Raw genomic sequence first — 21,463 nt, forward strand, 5'->3', positions numbered from 1 at the left:
AAACCTTGATTTAGATGACAAAATGTGAATTCAAACTAAAATAAAAGGAAAATCAGGTTCAGTTTCTATGTTTTATCCTATTGAGGACAATGGGTATAATTTCTGAAAATGCCAAAACTACTTTATCCTATTGAGGACAATGGGTATAATTTCTGAAAATGCCAAAACTACTTTTTGATCATTTTTACTTTTTTAAAAATCACTTTTTGGCAACTGGTTCCCCTTGACTTCATTACCAGTTTGAGTCAATACAATAGGTCACATTTAAGAAAAAAAAAAACAAAAAAAAAATTTAAAATAAACTAATTAAAAAAAAAAAAAAACAATTTAAAAAACAAAACATTTTTAAATTTTAAAAAACAACTGCAGGTCATTCTTTTCCTTTTTTTTTTTTGTTACTGATGCTCATATCTCTCCTCTTGGCTTGACACATCAGACTGGGGTTGTCTTTCATTAAATATATTTTAGTGATGTAATTAGCAGGGGAGAGAAAAAAAAATATCACTTATTCTTTGTTTCCACGACATAAGGATGATGACGATGACGATGACGATGATGATGATGATGACGATGATGATGACGATGATGATGATGATGATGATGATGATGATGATGATGATGACGGTGGTGATGACGAAAAAGAACAGTGGATGTTTATAATTGCCGTGGTCACACCATAAAGCCACCACCGGAGGAAGCATTGGATTCATCATCGTCTACAACGTACGCCAAGGGGAAATAGCCAGTCTGAAAGAAAAAAGGGAAATAGATTTTAGTGGGGAATGCAGCAGTCCTGGTGGTGGTAGTAGTGATGCGATGATGGTAATGATAGTAGTAGTTATAAGGATGATGTTTTTTGTTTTTAAGGGTTATACAGCACTTGCAACACATTAAGGTCATATCAGCGCAAGTAAAAAGGAAGAAAATGGGATAGTAAAAAGTTCTAGAATTACAATTAAAGCACCCAAGAGAAAGTAAGACAAAGGGGAACTGGGAACAAATAGGGATCATATGTAGATTCAAATAGGGATCAGATGTAGATTCCAAGAACATACCACCAATGTACTTAGTTTGAGATCACCTATAAGTCTGTTGTTTGTTGTTTTTGTTTTTAAGGGTTTTACGGCGCTTGCAACACATTTAGGTTATATCAGCGCCCGTAAAAAGGAAGAAAATGGGATAGTAAAAAGTTCTAGAATTACAATTAAAGCACCCAAGAGAAAGTAAGACAAAGGGGAATGGGAACAAATAGGGATCAGATGTAGGTTCCAATGTACTTAGTTTGAGATCACCTATAAGTCTCATCCGGACACAAGCACAAAATCCAACAAAGAGGAATACACTCAAATGCTTACATCATATATTCAAAATAACAAATAGAATAATACATAACAGAGAGATGATTTACAAGGAAAAAAATATCATCTCCCAAAACAATAACTATGCATTTGACTGTTTCCCTCCCAGCTAGGACTCCAGCCAGGGCCAGGACAAAACCAAGTAATCTCATTCCAAGACAAAGACAGAATGCATGTTGGAAAACAGGCAGTTTTTTCCTTACATTTTGCTTTCTGCTTTGTCTAGCATGGGGGTCCTCCGGTAGCTCAGTTTCTAGAGCACTCGCTCCATGCGCAAAGGGACCGATATCGATCCTAGGGGTGAAGTATAGATAGTTCGAAGTTGACGTCACTCAGGTCTTAGTTATTGTTTTTTGCCATCCGCGTTTATAAGTAATTCTCACTAAACTGTATTAACCATGACTATAAACGATGATGGTTACACACAGTTTTGTGTGTTGGTCCGTTATACTTCTGGATTGTGAACTCCTTAGCCAAGAGCATACTATCTATACTGAATCCCCTTTCCACCAAGCAATGATTGAGTAGCTGGGCATGTAAGATATACAGCAGAAATAACTTTGTAATAGACTCGCGTCCTATCCAAAGGAATGAAGTAGCTCTAAGGCTGGCGCAAAAACAAACCAAAGAAACAAACAAAAACTGACATTTTACAAATCCGTAACCCTGACATAACACCAGTTTGAAGCTGTGGGTGACAAATAAAATAATCCAACAAAAAAAAAAGAAAAAATCTCTTACCCGTTGAGTTCTGAGGTTCTCTCCCTTCCACCATCCCCTATCCTGCCCAGCTTTACTGGTGACCGCAATCCGGTCATGAACCTGTAGGGTTACCTGACTGGTAGAGGTGGCCGCGTAATCATAGACAGCTATGGCATAACACAGGACACAAGCAGGAGATGACACTAAAAAAAAAAAATAAATAAATAATATAATAATAATAATAATAATAATAATAATAATAATAATAATAATAATAATAATAATAATAATAATAATAATAATAATAATAATAATAATAATTATAATTATAATTATAATAATAATAATATAATAATAATAATAATATAATAATAATAATAATAATAATAATAATAATAATAATAATAATAATAATAATAATAATAATAATAATAATAATAATAATAATAATAATAATAATAATAATAATTTAAAAATAAAAAAATTATGCCTTTTGCGCCACAACATCATAAGATATCGTCGCCAAGGCATTCCACGAAGGAATAGAGATAACTCATCAAACAAGATGTCTGATGTCAACAGGAATCACCCATGTTGTCCAAGTGAGCAAATTGGGGGTTAATAATCTTGCTCAAGGAATAAAACGAAAGTGCCTGAAGCAGGGCTCGAACCTGGGTCATCCGGACCACAGTGCAATACCTTAACCACTCGGCCACTTCGGCCACTTAATAATAATAATAACACATTGCAATTGTTGAGCGCTCTACCATTTCACTAGAAAGTGCTCAGAACGCTTTACATGTGCGTTAATTAATTAATTCATAAAACAATTGCAATTGTCTTGGACTATATGATGAGAAAGACATACGCTGGCATGGAGAACGAGCTGGGCTTCACGCTGTATAGACAAAGAAGTAGGCGCAATCCAGCTATGAAAGTCACGGATCTAGATTTCGCAGATGATCTGGCTCTACTGAACGAGGAGATGGACCAGGCACAAGAAGTCCTCAACAGACTCGAAACTGAGGCTGAGCAAGTAGGACTATGCTGTAATGCTAAGAAGACAGTATTCCAAACCTACAACCAAGAAAGGCCAATTAGCATACAGGCAAAGAATGGAGAATGGCTGAAGGAAGTTGACAACTTCAAGTACCTAGGAGGTTGGACCCAAAGCAGTTCCTCTGATATTTCTATCAGAAAAGCATTGGCTTTGGAGTGCCTGTCACAAACTCATGAAAATCTGGAGTTCAAACCTACAGAGGGAAATAAAGAAGAGACTGTTCCTGGCAACGGTAGAGTCAGTGCTTCTATATGGAGCAGCGGCATGGACTCTTACTAAAGCCCTTGAGAAGCAACTGGACGGCTGCTACACCTGTATGCTGCGGATGGCCCTCAATGTAAGCTGGAAAGAGCACATAACAAATGAAGAGCTCTACAGTGACCTCCCCCCAGTGACCTCGAAGATTCAAAAGAGAAGACTGAGACTTGCGGGGCACTGCTGGAGACACAAGGAGGAGATTGCAAGCAGTCTTGTTCTATGGGAACCACCTGAACGAGAAGCAGAGGCAGGCAGAATAAAACCTACATTGACTGTCTGCTAGATGACACAGGAATGGACAACACCCGGGAGCTGCGTACGCTTATGGAGGACAGGACAGAATGGCGAAGACTTGTGGCTCAGGTTGGGCGCCCCAAGGGGCGGCCTAAGTAAGTAAGTAAGTCATAAAACAACAAGGTATTATGATGCATTTTTTAGGTGATTCCAGAGGATTGGGATGTTTCAAGAATAACAGTGTCCTCCACAGGATTTCTAACAGCATTTTCCTCAAGCAGCAAGCAGTTTTACCATTGGAAGATTAGTGAAAGGATTGACTCGGGTGTTTAACTCACTCAATCCTAGAGATTTTTGCTACTTTACAAAATTGGAAAAAATGTATTAAAAATAAGCAAGTGCATAGATATTTTTATCCAACTATTATTAACATGTAAAAATGAAAAAACATTAGATTTCTTACTACGCCTATAATTTGTCTCAGAAAATTGTAATAAATAGGCATGGGGTAAAAAGTAACCCGGGTTAACAATGGGTATAGTCGGTGTTAGGGTTGAGTGAGTTCAAACTTCAGCTTGTCTTCGAGATGACATAGGGTCAATTTTTTAAAAAAACAACAAAACATGTTGGCAATCCCACAATTTGAAAAGGATTTTAAAAAGGAATGAACAAAAATTAATATAGCAACCTCGAAAAATAACAAAATATCAAACACTGACATTTCAGGCTCAAAACCCTTCTTCAGCTAAAATCAAAAGCAATATTAAACATCAATTTATAATTTATAATCCAGACAGTCATATACGCACTTTGAGATTTTTATTAATCAATAAATTCATTATAAACATTTTGGTAAAATCATGATCATTGGGCCATCAGATACACATAAATAAATAATGCCATTTTTATGATACTACGATTTCCGGATAGTGATTAAAAAAAAAAAAAAAAAAAACAATTTCTAATGAGTCATCTTATTGGAGTAATGTTTATTTAAAAAAAAAAAAAAAAAAAAAAGAATAAAATCAACATTACTATTATCTTAAAAGTAAAAAAAAAAACGCAAATGAGAGACACATAGGATAATGTAAAAACTCTCTCTCTCTCTCTCTCTCTCTCTCTCTCTCTCTCTCTCTCTCTCTCTCTCTCTCTCTCTCTCTCTCTCTCTCACACACACACACACACACACACACACACACACACACACACACACACACACACACAAAATTCAGATAAATTAGCACACTTGACTCACCTGCCACTGTTTTGTAAGGGTGTTTGAGAGTGGTGCAAACCTCGGGGAAGCTGTCGGCAAGTTCTGTCTGCTGGTAGAAACTAACCAAGTCCTGCAGATGACAAACAGAATAGGAATAGAATTCATATAAATCATTTATCCTCTCAGACCAACTGACCAACTCAGAAAAGTGAGTGGAGCAGGCACTTATATTGGTAACAACAAGAGATGAAGTGAGTAGAAAAGTGCCAGAAGACAATAGAGAATAAACATTTTCGTAGCGGTGATGGGGGTTTGAACCCGCGACCTTATTGGTACGACAATTTTTATTCTCTATTGTCTTCTGGCACTTTTCTACTCACGTCATCTCTTGTTGTGACCTACTCAGACTGAGCGTATGATGCATATCCAAAGTAATAATAGGTCCAGGGTTCGAGTCTCGCTCTGACCATTAGAAGACAAAAATTTGACCTTTTCCCTGGAATATTGTTAACCGGTTGACGTCAATTACATGCGACTATGTGGTCCTGTGGTATGACACTCGCTTTCGGATCGGAAGGTCCTGGGTTCGAGCCTCGCTCAATGCTTAGTTGAGTCCTTGGAAAAGGCTCTTTACTTAGTGACAGTGGTTCACATATGTTTGATAGTTTTAAATTCAATTCAATTTTTAGCATCTGTTTTTAAAAAAAAAATTTTAAGTCGACTTTTTATATCATGCAGGTGGATTGGACACGCGCTTAGAAAGAATGACTCCACTATCACAAAGAAAGTATTGGACTGGAACCCTCAGGGCAGAAGATCAAGGGGAAGGCCACGAGGAAATTGGTGAAGAATTAAAGAAGCTGATATACAGAGAAGTGGTAAGACCTGGAATGAGATAAAAAAAAGTTAGCCCAGGATAGAGAAGGATGGAAACTGTCTGTGACCTATACCCTGACCCAGGGTGAAAAAGGCAATGATGATGATGAATATCCACTTAGCATGCTCAAAGCACTTTTAAAGGGGTCCCTTGCCAATAATAGAAACACTAAACGTGTAGGATGAGACATAATGTCTATTAGGCCTTATTACAATTTTTTTCCAACACAAACGATGCTGTTACCGGGCAGGTAATCATTTTACACCTGAGGACACTGAGAGAGTGTGAGCAAAGAGCCTTTTCCAAGGATTCATCTATGTGCCTCTCAGGACTCTGAGCTTCAAACCTTCCAGTCTATAGATGATGATGATGATGATGATGATGATGATGATGATGATGATGATGATGATGATGATGACGACGACGACGATGACGATGAATGATGATGATGATGATGATGATAATCACTTACATGTACAGTGTCAAAGTATCGAGGCTCTGCAAGGTAAAATCCTCCATCTGGTCCTCTGTTGACTTTGATGTGCCGAACTGCATTGGCATGTCTGGGGGAGAAGGGGATGAAAAAATATAAAATCATTAAAAATCTTGACCAACATCAAGTAATTTCATAGTTCACAGCCAAGAATCACCAATAAACAATAAATGACTTAAATAAATTTTCTAATAATCATTATTTTTTAAAAAAATAAATACGAAAGATCCTATCCATTCACTGGAGGTCCTGATAACTCAGAGATAGAACAAGCGAAGGGACTAGAATCCACCTCTGGTACAGTGGAGATTTTACTGATTCCCTAATCCATCTGACAGTGATTGGGGGTAGCTGGATCTGTCAGTAATTTGCAGTAAAATAGCATCCAAAAGGGGCAGCCAGCACTTGCTACTCCCTCGAGCAGTGCTCATGGTGACAAAAAGTGAAAAAGTAGAAAAATGTTGAACGATTGCCTTTAACCCTTATTTTTACTGCACTAAACCCCACTTTTAGAGCAATTAAGATGATAGACTATCATTGATACTCTAGCTAACTTCTGGAGAGTGGGAAACTGCACCTGTGTGTTCCACCACACATCAACTCTCTCATTGCTAGCACATTGTTTCAAGTAAATGTAATTTGTAAAAGGAGGAAATTTCTCTCCTGGACTCCAAAATCGTGGATTTCCGCGGATCCGAGGAAAACCATCAGCAATACTCTAGAGTAAAAAAAAAAAAAGGAACACTATCTATTTTTAACGACAAATAATTTTATTGAAAATATTCTTAAAGTGGCAGTCCACCTCCTAAGGCTCATTATGATGACAAATTAAACTGAAAGGTATGTAGAATTCAAAATGATTCGATTTTGAGAAGCTGTTTCTAATCTTAATCAAAAAAAATAAATAATTCTTTTCAATCAAATTATATAATTTAACTGAAATCTTATCACTTGATTCAAATTCAATTTAAGCAAAAAAAGAACAAACTGAAGATTGTTCAGTTCGGTAAAATATTAATAACAACAAAAACAATAATAATAATAATAATAATAATAATAATCACAAAAACAATAATTATAACAAAAAAGTGTGCATATAATATATGTTACAGTGAATGACATAATCAGTCGGATGGTGAAAAGGTTTGAACTCAGATATTGCCAAGTTTAGCTAGAAGGTCAATTTTTATCGAAAATGAGTTCTTGTCATAAATGATTAAATCAACCCTTATTTTTACATCTTCGGGAAATATCAAAGCTTAATTTCACTTCTAAATATTTTTTACAGCTAGTCAAGTTGAAAAAGTATGAAATTTCAGAAAAGTTACTGGATACCTTTCCCATTCATCTGACCATAACTTCATGAAAAATCACCCGATTTACTTCAAATAAAGATTAAAATGCTCTGGTGAGCATATTCTTTCAGAAAATGAAAGAAAAAAAATGCAAATCCAAAATTTTCACCTTCGGACTGATTATATCATGCACTGACACATATATGGTGCTTTTCAATGCAGCAAAACAAATTCTTTAAAATCTAAACCTGCTGTAAAAACTTACTTGATGCTGAGACTGAGCTCCCCTTGTCTCAATGGGTTGTTTGTAACCCGAATCAGGAATGTTCCATCTGGTAAAGGATCCAGGACTTTCTGAGCCATATTTCTCTCCATTTCACCCACATACCTACAAGACATCAATCAGGACATGTAGAATATGTATATATATATATATATTTACAAATAACGGAAATATATGACATAGCAATAAATTTTACTAAATTTTAAAACTTGAATACAGTGCGACACATATTCCTCATCCTTGCTAGGACAAAATATTTAAGATGAGGTATCTGTGAAAATGAGGAATACATAACAATTATACAAAGAAAAAAAATAATAAATAAATAAATAAATAAATAAAACAATTAAAAATTAAAAAATTTTTAACAAATTATTTTTTTAATAAAATATATTATTTTAATATTTACCACAATGTTTGAGACAGTCTACATTAATGTTTCAGGCCTAATTAGCCATCGTCAGGACTGTTTGTTACGTTTGTTGACTGTTGTTGTTTGTTGAAGTGGTTCCGGTTTGTCTACATGTCGAGCACTTTTCGTACCATACTTGTATCGAACACGATTCAATATATATATATATATATATATATATATATATATATATATATATATATATATATATTATATATATATATATATATATATATATATATATATATATATATATATATATTTATATATATATATATATATATATATATATATATATATTTATATATATATAAATTTCAGCTATTGAGATTGGTTCGAGGAATGAGTTAGAATGAGGAATAACAGAACGAGGAACGTGTGCTGCATTGTATATATAAACTGTGTGACATATTTAAAAGCGGACCTTGAAAAATATTCATAATTACAACGCAATTAACAGTAACTGAAGAAAAAGCAAAATTTAACACAATAAACTGCCGTCTGCAGAAACTCATCATACCAAATTTCTAACATGTTACGCAGAGAGCATAGAAATGATAGGATATACTATAAGAATAAGATCCATTTCAACTAAATGCCAAATTGGGCTAGGACATTTGAAAATGTGACAGTAATTGAATTGTGGACAGTATGGTGCATGGGGGAAATGGTGAAATGGCCTTGTCAATAAAAGTCACATTGTGTGGTGAATTTTTTTTAAACGGGACTTTAACTCTCTCCTTACCAGACATTTTCAGGATTTTCCCCAAAACTTCACACCCAACTAACACAAAGATAGATTTTTTACCACTCAAACACAAAAGCAGTAAAGTTCTTGCGGTAAATATTTTCTTTAGCAAAACATGCTCTACAACACACTGTTCATTTTCTTTAAATTTTATGATGTACAAGAGAAATTTGAATAAGAAAGATGTTGGTTGTATCGTAACGAATGTGACGATTTTCCTATTGTTGCTAAGGAGAGGGTTAAACCACAAAGCTTATCAATGCTCCTTCCAGGGTCCGCTTTTTAAAAAATGCCATAGTTTATTAAAGATCTAATTAATTAAAGATTTTTTAAAATAAAATCGGTCCATAGTTTACTCCTGGGTAGCTTCTCAAGTTGTGTTCAACCATCTCAATTTATTGAAAACATGTAAGCTAACAAAGGGCTAGCTTTATCAAAACCATTCAAAATAACCATTATTGAGCTCGATTGCAATTCCTATTTTATCATCATTTACTTGTAATTGTTAAACTCTTAACTTTATACTTGAAAAAAGAAAAAAAAAAATAATAATAATAATAATTTTAGTCACAAATATAACCATAGAAAAATAAAATATGTTGTTGCTAACAAATTTATCTAAAAAATTTTATTAAGTTTAAAAAAAAAAGAGAGAAAAAAAAAGAGTGGAGTGGACACTGATGTCAATAATGATAAGAAATAAATGGGATAAAGAAGTGCTAGATGAAAACAGAGAACAAGAAAAATATCTCTATGACTGATAGCCAAACTCAGAACCCAACTAGTACAGTATAGCCCCAGTGTCTGGCGCAGAGAGAGAGAGAGAGAGAGAGAGAGAGAGAGAGAGAGAGAGAGAGAGAGAGAGAGAGAGAGAGAGAGAGGAGAGAAGGGAAGAGAGAGAGAAAGGAGAGAGAGAGAGAGAAGAGAAGAGAGAAGAGAGGAGAGAGAGAGAGGAGAGAGAGAGAGAGAGAGAGAGAGAGAGAGAGAGAGAGAGAGGGGAAGGGAGGTAAGCGTGTGTACGCAAATAGCACTTCTTCTGGCTGTCAATGACAACTTTAAAAACGGTCATTCCTCGATTTCATCAGACACTTCTCTATTCCCTTTAAAAAAAAAAAAAACAAAAAAAAATTATAAAAATGTTGAACATTTCAAGTGTTAAAACCACATCATGCACTACTGGTTGACTACAAGGGTGGGTTGAATGACAATCCAAGAAGTCACTGACAAAGGAAACACCAAACAAACTGCTAAATGTTTATTATATATATATATATATATATATATATATATATATATATATATATATATATATATATATATATATATATATATATATATAATATACCTACGTCATTTGGAAAAAGTCTGAAGAATCTATATTAAATATGTCATATAAATTGGTCCATCATGATGTTGACTCGGAGGCTTCTGTTTTTTGGGGGATTTTTTCTTTTTGTTTGTTTTGTTTTGCTTGTTTTTCTTTCTTTCTTTTTTTTTTTTTTCCTTCAACAAAAATTACCAGAGGAAACCTGTTTAAAATCTTTATTGACATATAAAAAACTAGCATTAGGAGATTTTTCTTTCTTTTTTTCTTTTTACAGGTCTGTAATATTTTGGAACAATGTCAAACATAAAATAAAAAATTATGCTTCCCAAGAGAGATTCAACATAATGAACAAAAAAGAAAAAAAATCCCCAAAAAACTTAAAGCATGAGCAGCAAATTTTTAAAATATTTTTTAAAGAGATAAAAATCGCTATTTTACCAGACTCTGAAAAACACATTTCTAAAATTTTAGTCAGAAAACTCGTCCTTCAAATATCGATTGATTAAAATAACCCTTATTTTGTCAAATAATCTCAAATCTGGGATTTGAGGAAGACAAGATAAAAGAGTCATTTGGCCGATATTTGAAGGACTAGTTTTCTGACCAAAATTTTTAAAAACATGTCATTACCATGCCTGGCAGTATCAGTATTATCATCACTCAGTTTCTCTTTGTCAGTGACTCCATAGGACTGAAGGCAACAATTAGGCAACATTTATACGGAGTTGTCATACGTATAGAGTTACTACATTTACATGCTTGTAGGACCACAATATACATTTTTTTTTTTTTTTTTATTCATGTATTTTTTTAAAAAATCAAAATTGTGAATTTGAACACATGAAGATCAGTTTCTGGACTTTTACTAAAGAGTCGTGTTAAAAAAAAAAAAAAAGACTTTAATATCAAAGAGAATCGAAACCACCTTTCCATACAAGGGGAAATAACTTATTAACTAAACCATTGACTTACATTTATTTCAGATTTAGAAAAATGCCAGTTAACAAAAACTTAAAGGTTTATTGTGCACTGCATAGGAAAAAAAAAAAAGCCCTTCAGTTGAAACTAAAGCAACAAAAAAAAAAGACAGTTTTTGTCTATGTCTGACATGTAATCTATACTTGTCTCATTCATGGCACAGCCAAAAACGAGAGTAGTGTCCCTTGCCTAGTAATGTATTCTATACTTGTCTCATTCATGCCGCAGGCAAAAATGAGAGTGGCGACCCTTGCCTAGTAATCCAAAATAATATCAGAAATCAGAAGTTATCAAAGCCCAGTGGATAGAGTGCTCAATTCAAAACTTGGCTTGGGGTTCATCTGAAGCATTTTTTTCTTTATTTTAATCCCCCCGATCCACCTCACAGGGATTAGTTGGCTGGATCTTAAAGCTGGTGTAAAAAGTACTTTGTGAAAGACAAAGAGTCCTCTCCAAAGGGTAACAAGCAATTGCATTTGTCCACTGAACGCTATAGAAACCGGGATGATAAAATATCGACTCCATGGGCCTCCTTACTCATTGCTCTGAGGGACTATTTTTTCACAAGCAATTGCATGAGCCCACTAAACGCTATAGAAACCGGGATAAAATTTCGACTCCATGGACCTTACTACTCATTGCTCTGAGGGACTATTTTTTCACAAATCCTGATACGTCACTATGTGAACCACTCAAATGGAGACAACCTACCAGGGCTGAGTCTTAAAACTACTGACGCTGTTCGACCTCGCCAGTCGTTGTTGTTGTTGTTGTTGTTGTTGAGACGGTTGTCGTGATGGTGAGTGTTGTCTCACGGAAGACGCATGGCCAGGTGATAGCTGAGGACCAGAGCTGGCTGCAGCAGAAAGGTTCGAGTTACTCCCACTACTACTACCGCTGCCATTACTTTTAAGCCCAACAACGACGTGTCCGTTTACCAACTTCTTAGGGATATCAAGATATGATCCTTTTCTCTGTACCTAATAGCAAATGGATGGATTGATATTTATTTTTTTTAAATGATTTTTAGAAATTCTAATTTTAAAAACCAAATCACAATATCAAAGTTGATATTTTTTTTTAAATTAAATTGGTCAATGACAGAGATTCAGAAGATTCTATAAGGAGGGAAAAATCAACAACACAACATGGGTTTAAAACTGGAGCAAGCAAAAGTATAAAGGGAAAGTTAAAAAAAAAAAAACATTCACAATTGATGGAATGATTGATTGAGAAATGACACACACACACCAAAATTGCCATCTTGGTCTGATCACAACAGGTTTTTATTATACAACTAACCAGAGCTGCCCACTTCAAATTTCAAAAATTCGTATTTCCAAGGGGAAAAAACAAACAAAAAAGCCACTATAGATCATCATCCATCGTGGCTTGTACTCTTGAGCACGTTGCCGGTCAGCTGTCTCCACAAATCACGATCCTCTGCGGTGCGCATGAAATCTGTGTTGCTTTTTAAGTCACATTTGGCCATTCTTAGGTTATTTAGATAAGTAAAGATAGCTTTGCAAAATAATAATTTGCCCTCATCATAATAGCCCAAAAATTCTCCAAAGCACTAAATATAGGTTCCATGGAACAAACCTTTCCTTTTAAACAAGATTTATTTAGTCAAAGACGTGTATGCAGTTCTGTAGATGGAGTCAAAAATTCGTAATTCTACTAATTTTTTCGTAGTACTGGGCAACATTCGATCCACTCACAAAGGGACCTGGATCAGGTCAAGTTGCACAGTCGTAAAGATTCCCCTCTCCAACTCCACTTTTCTTTCTTCCTTTTAAAATTGCAGCAGGGAGCATTGAAATAAAACCCAAGAAATCCTTTTAAGAATAACCCGGTGCTGATTGTTCCAATTACGTTAAATGTCATAAACAAAAAAAAACCCAATTGTGTTCAGACCAAGATGTTTTGTTTCATGGAGTAGGCATGCATGTACACATTGAAGATAGTAAAAAAAAAACATATTATGAAAATGTCAAAAACCTTATTTATAGAGGTGGTCAAAGGAGGGGATTTGTATGTTTGCAAACATTGTAGTGTATTATCTATGTGTGTTAAGAGGATGCCTCATCCATTTGTCTTTGTTATGAAAGGTGAGTAAATCCATATGTGTTATACTATAACGTGTCAAAAACCTTATTTATAGAGGTGGTCAAAGGAGGGGATTTGTATGTTTGCAAACATTGTAGTGTGTTATCTATGTGCGTTAGAGGATGCCTCATCCATTTGTCTTTATTATGAAAGGTAAAAAAATCATTATGTGTTATACTATAACGGGTTTATAAAGAGGGTGGATGATAATAATAGATACTGTTACATGAAAACGTATAGCCTGATTTGATTTGACATTTCAAAAGAACAAGAGACTACTCGTATTTGGTATATTGCTGTATGAAATCATGTAAATAAGATGTCAACTAACGGCTAATTCAATCATGCTTATAATTCACGTTTTTGTAAACCTAAAGTATACTTATTTGCAACACCGTTAACCCAAATTATTCTGGACTCATTTTGTTGTCATGGACATACTCTCAAACCGACACAAAATATTGTCCAATAGGGAATGAGATTAGCGGAAGAGTAGCGTCCCTTGATTGGACATCACCGGCAGAGAAGTTATTAAAGAGAGAACGTCATTTGGTTTTGCGCATGCGTCTCTCGTCCTCGCTTTCAGTGAAAGCGACACGGGACACTTCACCGAGAGCGAGGACGAGAGAGATGCATGCGTAAAACCATGTTGACGTTCTCTCTGTAAGGTGACGTCCAATCAAGGGACGCTACTCTTCCGCTAATTTCATTCCCTATACAACAATGTTAAATCCATCCCATAATAATTGTGTTTGGATGCCAGACCTGCAAGTATGTCCACATTGGTAAACTCAATTTCCTTAAGGATGAATACAGTTTATCAACTTATCTATTTATTGAATAGTTTTTTTTGTTTTTTTTTTATTACACTTTAGGTCTTCGGACTTGTGTGTTTTGATGTAGGGGGTGGGAAGAGGGGTTGGTGTGGAGGAAGAAGAGTTTGGCCGTTTTTGTGGCACTTCAAGCTGTATCAGTACGATACAGTACTCAGGACTTTATGTATGGATAATGAGGACCTTTGGGAAATATTAATCACATGATAAGTAGACTAAGGGGAGATGGACAGGTAATCTCTATCCTATTCTTAGGGGGTGGGGGTGGGGGGGGGGAGAAGGAATTAGAAGGGGGTGTTAATGTTTTGAGTAAGTGGATCTCAAATATTTGAGTGAGTTAGAGAATAAAGTTTAAAATACACATTTATAGTTAATAGGTGAGAAGATGCGTATGAACTAGATTAGACGTTACCAAAACACAAACACACACTTAAAGACACATCATTAAGACGAAGAAGGATGCCACTATACACAAGAAGACTACAGAAGGGGGGGTTGAGGAGGTATAAATACAAACAAACAAACAAACAACTATTATTATGGCAGGGTGCTGACAGCATGGCATCGAGTCATACCACATTTTGGAAGGATTTGGGGTCCCGCTTGTCGCTCCCCGTTTTAAAGAGTTGGCAGGTGAGGTGGAGTAAGCAGAGGCTGCTACTGCGCCACCATCAGCGCCACCGACAGCAGACGCAGCAGAATTTGTGTTATGATTACTGCTGTGGTTGATAGTGTTTGATTTTTTGTGATGGTTTGTGGTGGGGGTGCTGTTGGCGGAGGATGAAGGACTAGAGGTGTGATTGTGATTGTTCTTGTTGGTGTTAGCAATGGAGTTGGTGGTGGTGGTGGTGGTAGCGTTGGGGTATAGAGGGTTTGCATCCTCATAACTGGCTAGTCTGGGAATCTTCATTTGGATGTATTAGAGAGAGGAAAGGAAAAATTAAGGTGAAAAGAGTTTTTTGGATATATGGAAAAGTTTATCATGTTAAGAAAAGGAAAATGGATGGAGGGGGGGAGGGGGAGGGAGTGGAATTCGATTATCAAAATAATGTGATGATGATGATGATGATGATGACGATGATGATGATAATAATAATAATAATAATAGTAAATGGCATTTATATAGCACTTTACCCCGTTGTCACAGGCTCTAAGCGCTTTACAGTGATATAAAACAAAACATATTACTGTAAGACAAGTTTGATGGAAACGTGATACGAATTCAATTTAACAACAACAACATATGATAATAGTATTGCAACATGATGATGATGATAAAGACATAGTAAATGATAAAAGACAAAAGGCATGATGGTGATGATATAAACATTTTTGTTTTAAATTATATAGAGCATTCATTTATAAAATATTAAAGATTATCATGATTTTATTGGATACAAAAAATGAAAAATGACTGCAAAAACAAGTTAATTAAAAAAATTATTTAAAAAAAAATAGATTGAGATTTATATTGAGCATTATCCGCTAAACCTGCTCAAACTGCAGGGTCAAAAGCCAACAGTAACATTAAAGATGAGAAAGACGAGACATGATGCCTTAAGGCCAATATTACAATTCAATTTTTTCTTTTTTTCAAAACAAACAACGCTTTAAACGGAAAGGTACTCATTCAACGTGTGAGTGCTGTGAGAGAATGTGAGTAAATCCTTTTCCTAGGACTTTGATTTTGCACCACCAAAACCGGAACTTCAACCAGGAACCTAAGAAGGCTTTCTAAGAATGAAAAAGATAAACACTTACCACACGCTTCTCCAGCACAAATCTGGGAGGAAAGTATCCCTCTTCTCCCCTATATCGGCCCTGGGTGGAGATAGATTGATAGATTTGATTATACATTATAAATCTCTCTCTCTCTCTCTCTCTCTCTCTCTCTCTCTCTCTCTCTCTCTCTCTCTCTCTCTCTCTCTCTCTCTCTCTCTCTCTCTCTCTCTCCTCTCTCTCTATCCTTCTCTCTCTCTCCCTCTCCTCCTCTATCTCTCTCTACTCCCTCCCTCCCTCCCTCCGGGAAGCCAACGGTAGAGTCACTTCACCGCAACGAGTGTCGTACCAGTAAGGTGGAAGGTTGCGGGTTCAAACCCCCATCACCGCTGCGAAAAATTTTTATTCTCTATTGTCTTCTGGCACTTTTCTACTCACTTAATTTCTTGTTGTAAATGAATATATAGCAGCTTCAAAAAGTAAAACTCCAAACACAGAAAATTTTGGACTCAAGCCCCTTCTTCAGCCAAAAAGAAAATCAATAAAAAACGTAAATACACCACGTTAAGTACAGTAAAGTCTGATGAAGGGATGGGCCCGAAACTTTAAACTTCTGGTATTTTGTTCTTATTTGAAGCTATTATATTCATCATCATCATCATTATTGCCTTTTTCAACCTGGGTCAGGGTATAGGCCACAGACATAACAGTTTACATAACAGTTTCCATCCTTCTCTATCCTTAGCTAACTTTTTTAACTCGTTCCATGTCTTATCACTTCTCTGTATATCAGCTTCTTTAATTCTTCTCCCTGTGGCCTTCCCCTTGATCTTCTGCCCTGAGGGTTCCAGTCCAGTACTTTCTTTGTTATAGTGGAGTCATTCTTTCTAAGGATGTGTCCAATCCACCTCCATCGTCTTCTTCCTATTTCCCTTTCCCACTGGTTTCTGCTGTGTTCTTTTCCATACTTCTTCATTCTTAATTCTACTACATCAATTATATTCATATCAGCTTCATACATATTCATTTTGGCAATGCCATCAGTGAAGAATTGATACAACTCTGGACAAACTCACCTTCCACCAACTGTCTGAGGGTTTTCCTATAACTTCTATCACATCTTCTTTGTTGAAGGACAGAACAGGTCGGTAAGGGGCTGGCGGTGCTGGGCACCCCTGTAAGCCTCTATAGCCTCTGCCTTTAATATCACTGGTGGACAAAAAAGAAAATGAAATGTATTGGTCACAGGAAATTTGTCAAAGACAGACTTGCCAACTTGAAAACCAAATTTAGTCATTCTAATGTCAATTTTTAGTAATTTGACAAGGAAATTCGTAATTTCTGAAATTGTGTATGAGCAACCACAATATTATTATTATTATTATTATCATCATTATTATAGTAGTAGTAATAGTAGTAGTACAGTAGTAGTAATAGTAGTTGTTGTTCTTCTTCTTCTTATCATTATTATTATCATTTAAGTATTACTAAGAATTAAAAATTCGTAATTTTCCATAAAAGTTTGTATTAGGCCATGAAATTTGTCTAAAATTTGTAAAATTACGAAAAATTCGTAAGATTTGGCATGTGTGCAAAGAAGAACTGCTACGTTTTTTTAAAAATAAAGGACAATAGGGAAGCCTCACAATTTATTTTTTGCTATTATGCTTTAGTAAAAGCGGGTTTTCCCTTTAATAAAAGGGGTATAATAATATTGCTTTGCAAGATGAGTTTTTAAATAAATAAATAAAATTCCCTTTATTCATCCCATAGGAGAAATTCTCTCTAGGGTGTATTCCAAGTGAAGACTGGAATAACCCAGGAGTCAGCCGCAGTGCAGCACCGCAAATTGAGCTAGGGCGGGGAGACTTTGCTCAAGGCCACACAGCGCAGCAGCGGGTGATCGAACTCTGTACATTTCGGGTACAAAGCAAAGACCGTACCGCTGAACCCCGCTGCCCCCTGAAGTGACTTAAAGTGACTAAATAATGACTAAGTCAGAATGAAGTGATCTCTCAACTGGCCAATGTTAACTCACTCAACCCTAACACCGACTATATCTGTAGTTTACCCGGGTTACTTTTACCCATTGCCTATTTATTACATTTTTCTGAGACAAATTATAGGCGTAGTATCAAAGCTAATGTTTTTTATTTTTGCGTGTTAATGGTAGTTGAATGAAACTATCTAAGTACATGCTCATTTTTAATACATTTCTAATTTCGAAAAGTAGAAAAAATCTCTAGGATTGAGTGAGTTAAGCCTTCAATAATATAACTTAATTGCCCAAATTCGTTTCGTTTCACCTCCTTCATAATATATACACAAGACAAGCACACACGACTACACACATACACAATTGACTCCTGATTAAAATCATCAATCAAATAAAAACAAACACATTATTATTTATAACAAAAGTAAGAAACTAAAATTGATGATGATGATATGGTTTAGCGATCATGATTTACAAGATGATAAAGATAGTCGGGGTGGGGGGTCCCATAGCTCAGTTGATAGAGCACTTGCTTCACACAAAAAGGGGCCGAGATCAAGCACGGTGAAGGGTCGAGGTTTTTTTTTCTGATGCCCCTCATATCTAAAAATAAAATAAAATAGAGGTAAGTAATGAAGAGTAAGAGTGATGTTTATTACCTGTGTTTGATTTGTCTGTAAATTTGGGTGGCCTTGGTGGGGCTGAACAAGAAATAAAAAAAAACTGTTTTAGAATGCTCAGTTTAAAGTTAGATTGAGAAAATAGAGATTAAAACTAGCCAGAAGAAGAAGAGGAAGAAGAAGAAGAAGAAGAAGAAGAAGAAGAAGAAGAAGAAGAAGAAGAAGAAGAAGAAGAAGAAGAAGAAGAAGAAGAAGACGAAGAAGAACAAGAAGAAGAAGAAGGAGGAGGAGGAGGAGGAGGAGGAGGAGGAAGAGGAGGAGGAGGAGGAGGAAGAGGAGGAGGAAGAGGAGGAGGAAGAGGAGGAGGAAGAGGAGGAGGAAGAGGAGGAGGAAGAGGAGGAGGAGGAGGAGAAGGAGAAGAAGAAGGAGGAGGAGGAAGAAGGAGGAGGAAGAAGAAGAAGAAGAAGAAAAGAAGAAGAAAAGAAAAGAAGAAGAAGAAGAAGAAAAGAAGAAGAAGAAGAAGAAGAAGAAGAAGAAGAAGAAGAAGAAGAAGAAGAAGAAAAGAAAAGAAGAAGAAGAAGAAGAAGAAGAAGAAGAAAGAAGAAGAAGAAAGAAGAAGAAGAAGAAGAAGAAAAGAAGAAGAAGAAGAAGAGAAGAGAGGAGGAGGAGGAGGAGAGAGGAGGAGGAGGAGGGAGGAGGAGAAGGAAGGAGGAGGAAGAGGAGAAGGAAGAAGAAGAAGAAGAAGAAGAAGAAAGAAGAAGAAGAAGAAGAAGAAGAAGAAGAAGAAGAAAGAAGAAGAAGAAGAAGAAGAAGAAGAAGAAGAAGAAGAAGAAGAAGAAGAAGAAGAAGAAAAGAAGAAGAAAAGAAGAAGAAGAAGAAGAAGAAGAAGAAGAAGAAGAAGAAGAAGAAGAAGAAGAAGAAGAAGAAGAAGAAGAAGAAGAAAAGAAAAAGAAGAAGAAGAAGAAGAAGAAGAAGAAAAAGAAGAAGAAGAAGAAGAAGAAAAAAGAAGAAGAAGGAGGAGGAGGAGGATGAGGAGGGAGGAGGAAGGAGGGAGGAGGAGAGAGGAGTAGGATCGAGAGTGAGAAGACGCTTCCGCCTATCTTCGTCCTCCCGTTGTTCCAGCAGTCTACCCCGCCACGCCTCCCCTCCTCCCTCCCCACCCCCCCCTCCCCGCCCTCCGTCAGCACGCCAGCAGCCGTCAACACGCCGCCCTAAGACATCCGCCGCTAGCAGCGCCACCACACCACAACTTAGTTGTGCCCAAATGAGTCCACAATGACAACTTACGCCTGACTGAAAGGTTCCCTATACATTCCTTATGGACAGCCTTCTTGGAGTCTGAAATAAAAATGATTTGTCAATATATTTCTAAATGACAACAAATCGGTATTTGCCATTATCAATACTAACAGAGCCATCATAATTTTTTTTTTTTTTTTAAATCAATTAAAAGGATTTGATCAAAATTGGAAAATGAAAATCCTACTTTAAGCCAAAAAAAAAAAAAAAAAAAAAAAAAAAATTAAAAGAAAAAAAAAAAATCACCTTTTCAACTTAAAAATTGATGAGAGAATTCTTCTGAGCAAAAATTTAATTCCTGAGCATAATGTAAAATTTTCATAACCACACACACAACTCCACAACAACCTAATCCGCATGTCAATGAGAAGTATAAATATAATATCTATAATAATAATTATCATTATTATTCTGGATTCCATATTAACTCAAAATCTTTCAAAATAATTAGCTATGTGGTCTAGTGGTATGACTCTGGCATTCGGATTGGAAGGTCCAGGTTCAAGACCCGCTCTGAGCAGCGCATAGTTGAGTTCTTGGAAAAGGCTCTTTATTCATATTCTTTGATCGTACTTGTGTATAATGAGTATCTGACTATTATCATGTTGTCGCTGTCATGTCTTGTCCTATTTGTTACTCGATGCTGTTGACAAGGGACCCCCTTGTAAAGCGCTTTAAAACCCTCTCCTTACCAGCCATTTTCAGAATTTTTCCCCAAAACTTCACACCCACCCAACACAAAAACAGACATTTTTTACTCAAACAGAAAAGCAACAAGCACATTCGATACATAATATTGTTCGACAATACGAGCTCATTACAAAATGTCAAGTTTTTGTAGCTATAGCAAAAAGAAATGAAATCTGGATGAGAAAAACTCTTAACAAATGTGACGATTTTCCAATAGGTGGTAAGGAGAGGTTAAACATATTTAGTGACCATTACACTATATATATAAGCTTATGTTTTTGTTGCTGTTTTAAAAAATAGCCTAGATTTCCCACCAATGTTTGCAATAGAGCCCTCTCATATGCAGATCATAAAACATATTTAAACTGCATAACAATCCGATTTGTCAACATTTCAAACGATTAAAATTAAAAATTAAAATTGAGCTTTATATAGCGCAATGTCCACTAAATGTGCTCAAAGTGCTTTACAAGGGGTCCCTGGTCAACAGCAACATTTAACATGTAGGACGGGACATGCCGCCTGTTAGACGATATTACAATTTTTCTGACAAAGGCAACGCTGATAAACGGCCAGGTACTCATTTTAACACCTTAGTACGGTGAGAGAAAGTGAGTAAAGAGCCTTTTCCAAGGACTCAATTATGCACCGAGCACGAGGCTCGAACTCAGGACCTTCCGATCCGAAAGCGAGTGTCATACCAAAAGATCACATAGCCGCATGGATAAAAAATTAAAACTTACCAGTACATAAATAACCCTGATAAAAACACCCCCCTGAGGAGAAACAAAGAAAAAGACAAGAAAATGATAACCCTAAATCAAACAACAAAGTATTAGGTATATTCCTGTCTGGTGTTATACGTAAACCATTTCATTCATTAATTCATTCATGAGAGAGAGAGAGAGAGAGAGAGAGAGAGAGAGAGAGAGAGAGAGAGTAGAGAGAGAAGAGAG

The 21,463-nt window shown here is 35.9% G+C and overlaps 1 protein-coding gene across 1 annotated transcript in view; it reads right to left on the minus strand.

Moving 5' to 3' along the window:
* Nucleotides 1–511: 511 nt before the first annotated feature.
* The window catches only part of LOC144979821 (guanine nucleotide exchange factor VAV2-like), a 132,752-nt gene continuing 111,800 nt past the window's right edge, over nt 512–21,463 (minus strand). Inside the window, exons 27-32 of the mRNA XM_078926963.1 lie at nt 11,953–12,221; nt 7,759–7,881; nt 6,178–6,268; nt 4,868–4,958; nt 2,100–2,263; nt 512–747 (exon numbers count right to left, since the gene is read on the minus strand). Of these exons, the coding sequence (XP_078783089.1) occupies nt 670–747; nt 2,100–2,263; nt 4,868–4,958; nt 6,178–6,268; nt 7,759–7,881; nt 11,953–12,221 (816 nt within the window). The 3' untranslated portion in view covers nt 512–669. The remainder of the gene's footprint in view (nt 748–2,099; nt 2,264–4,867; nt 4,959–6,177; nt 6,269–7,758; nt 7,882–11,952; nt 12,222–21,463) is intronic.

Source organism: Berghia stephanieae, chromosome 9, assembly GCF_034508935.2.
Source record: "Berghia stephanieae isolate SIO BIC M18660-M18661 chromosome 9, UCSD_Bste_1.3, whole genome shotgun sequence".
Lineage (NCBI taxonomy): Eukaryota > Metazoa > Mollusca > Gastropoda > Nudibranchia > Aeolidiidae > Berghia > Berghia stephanieae.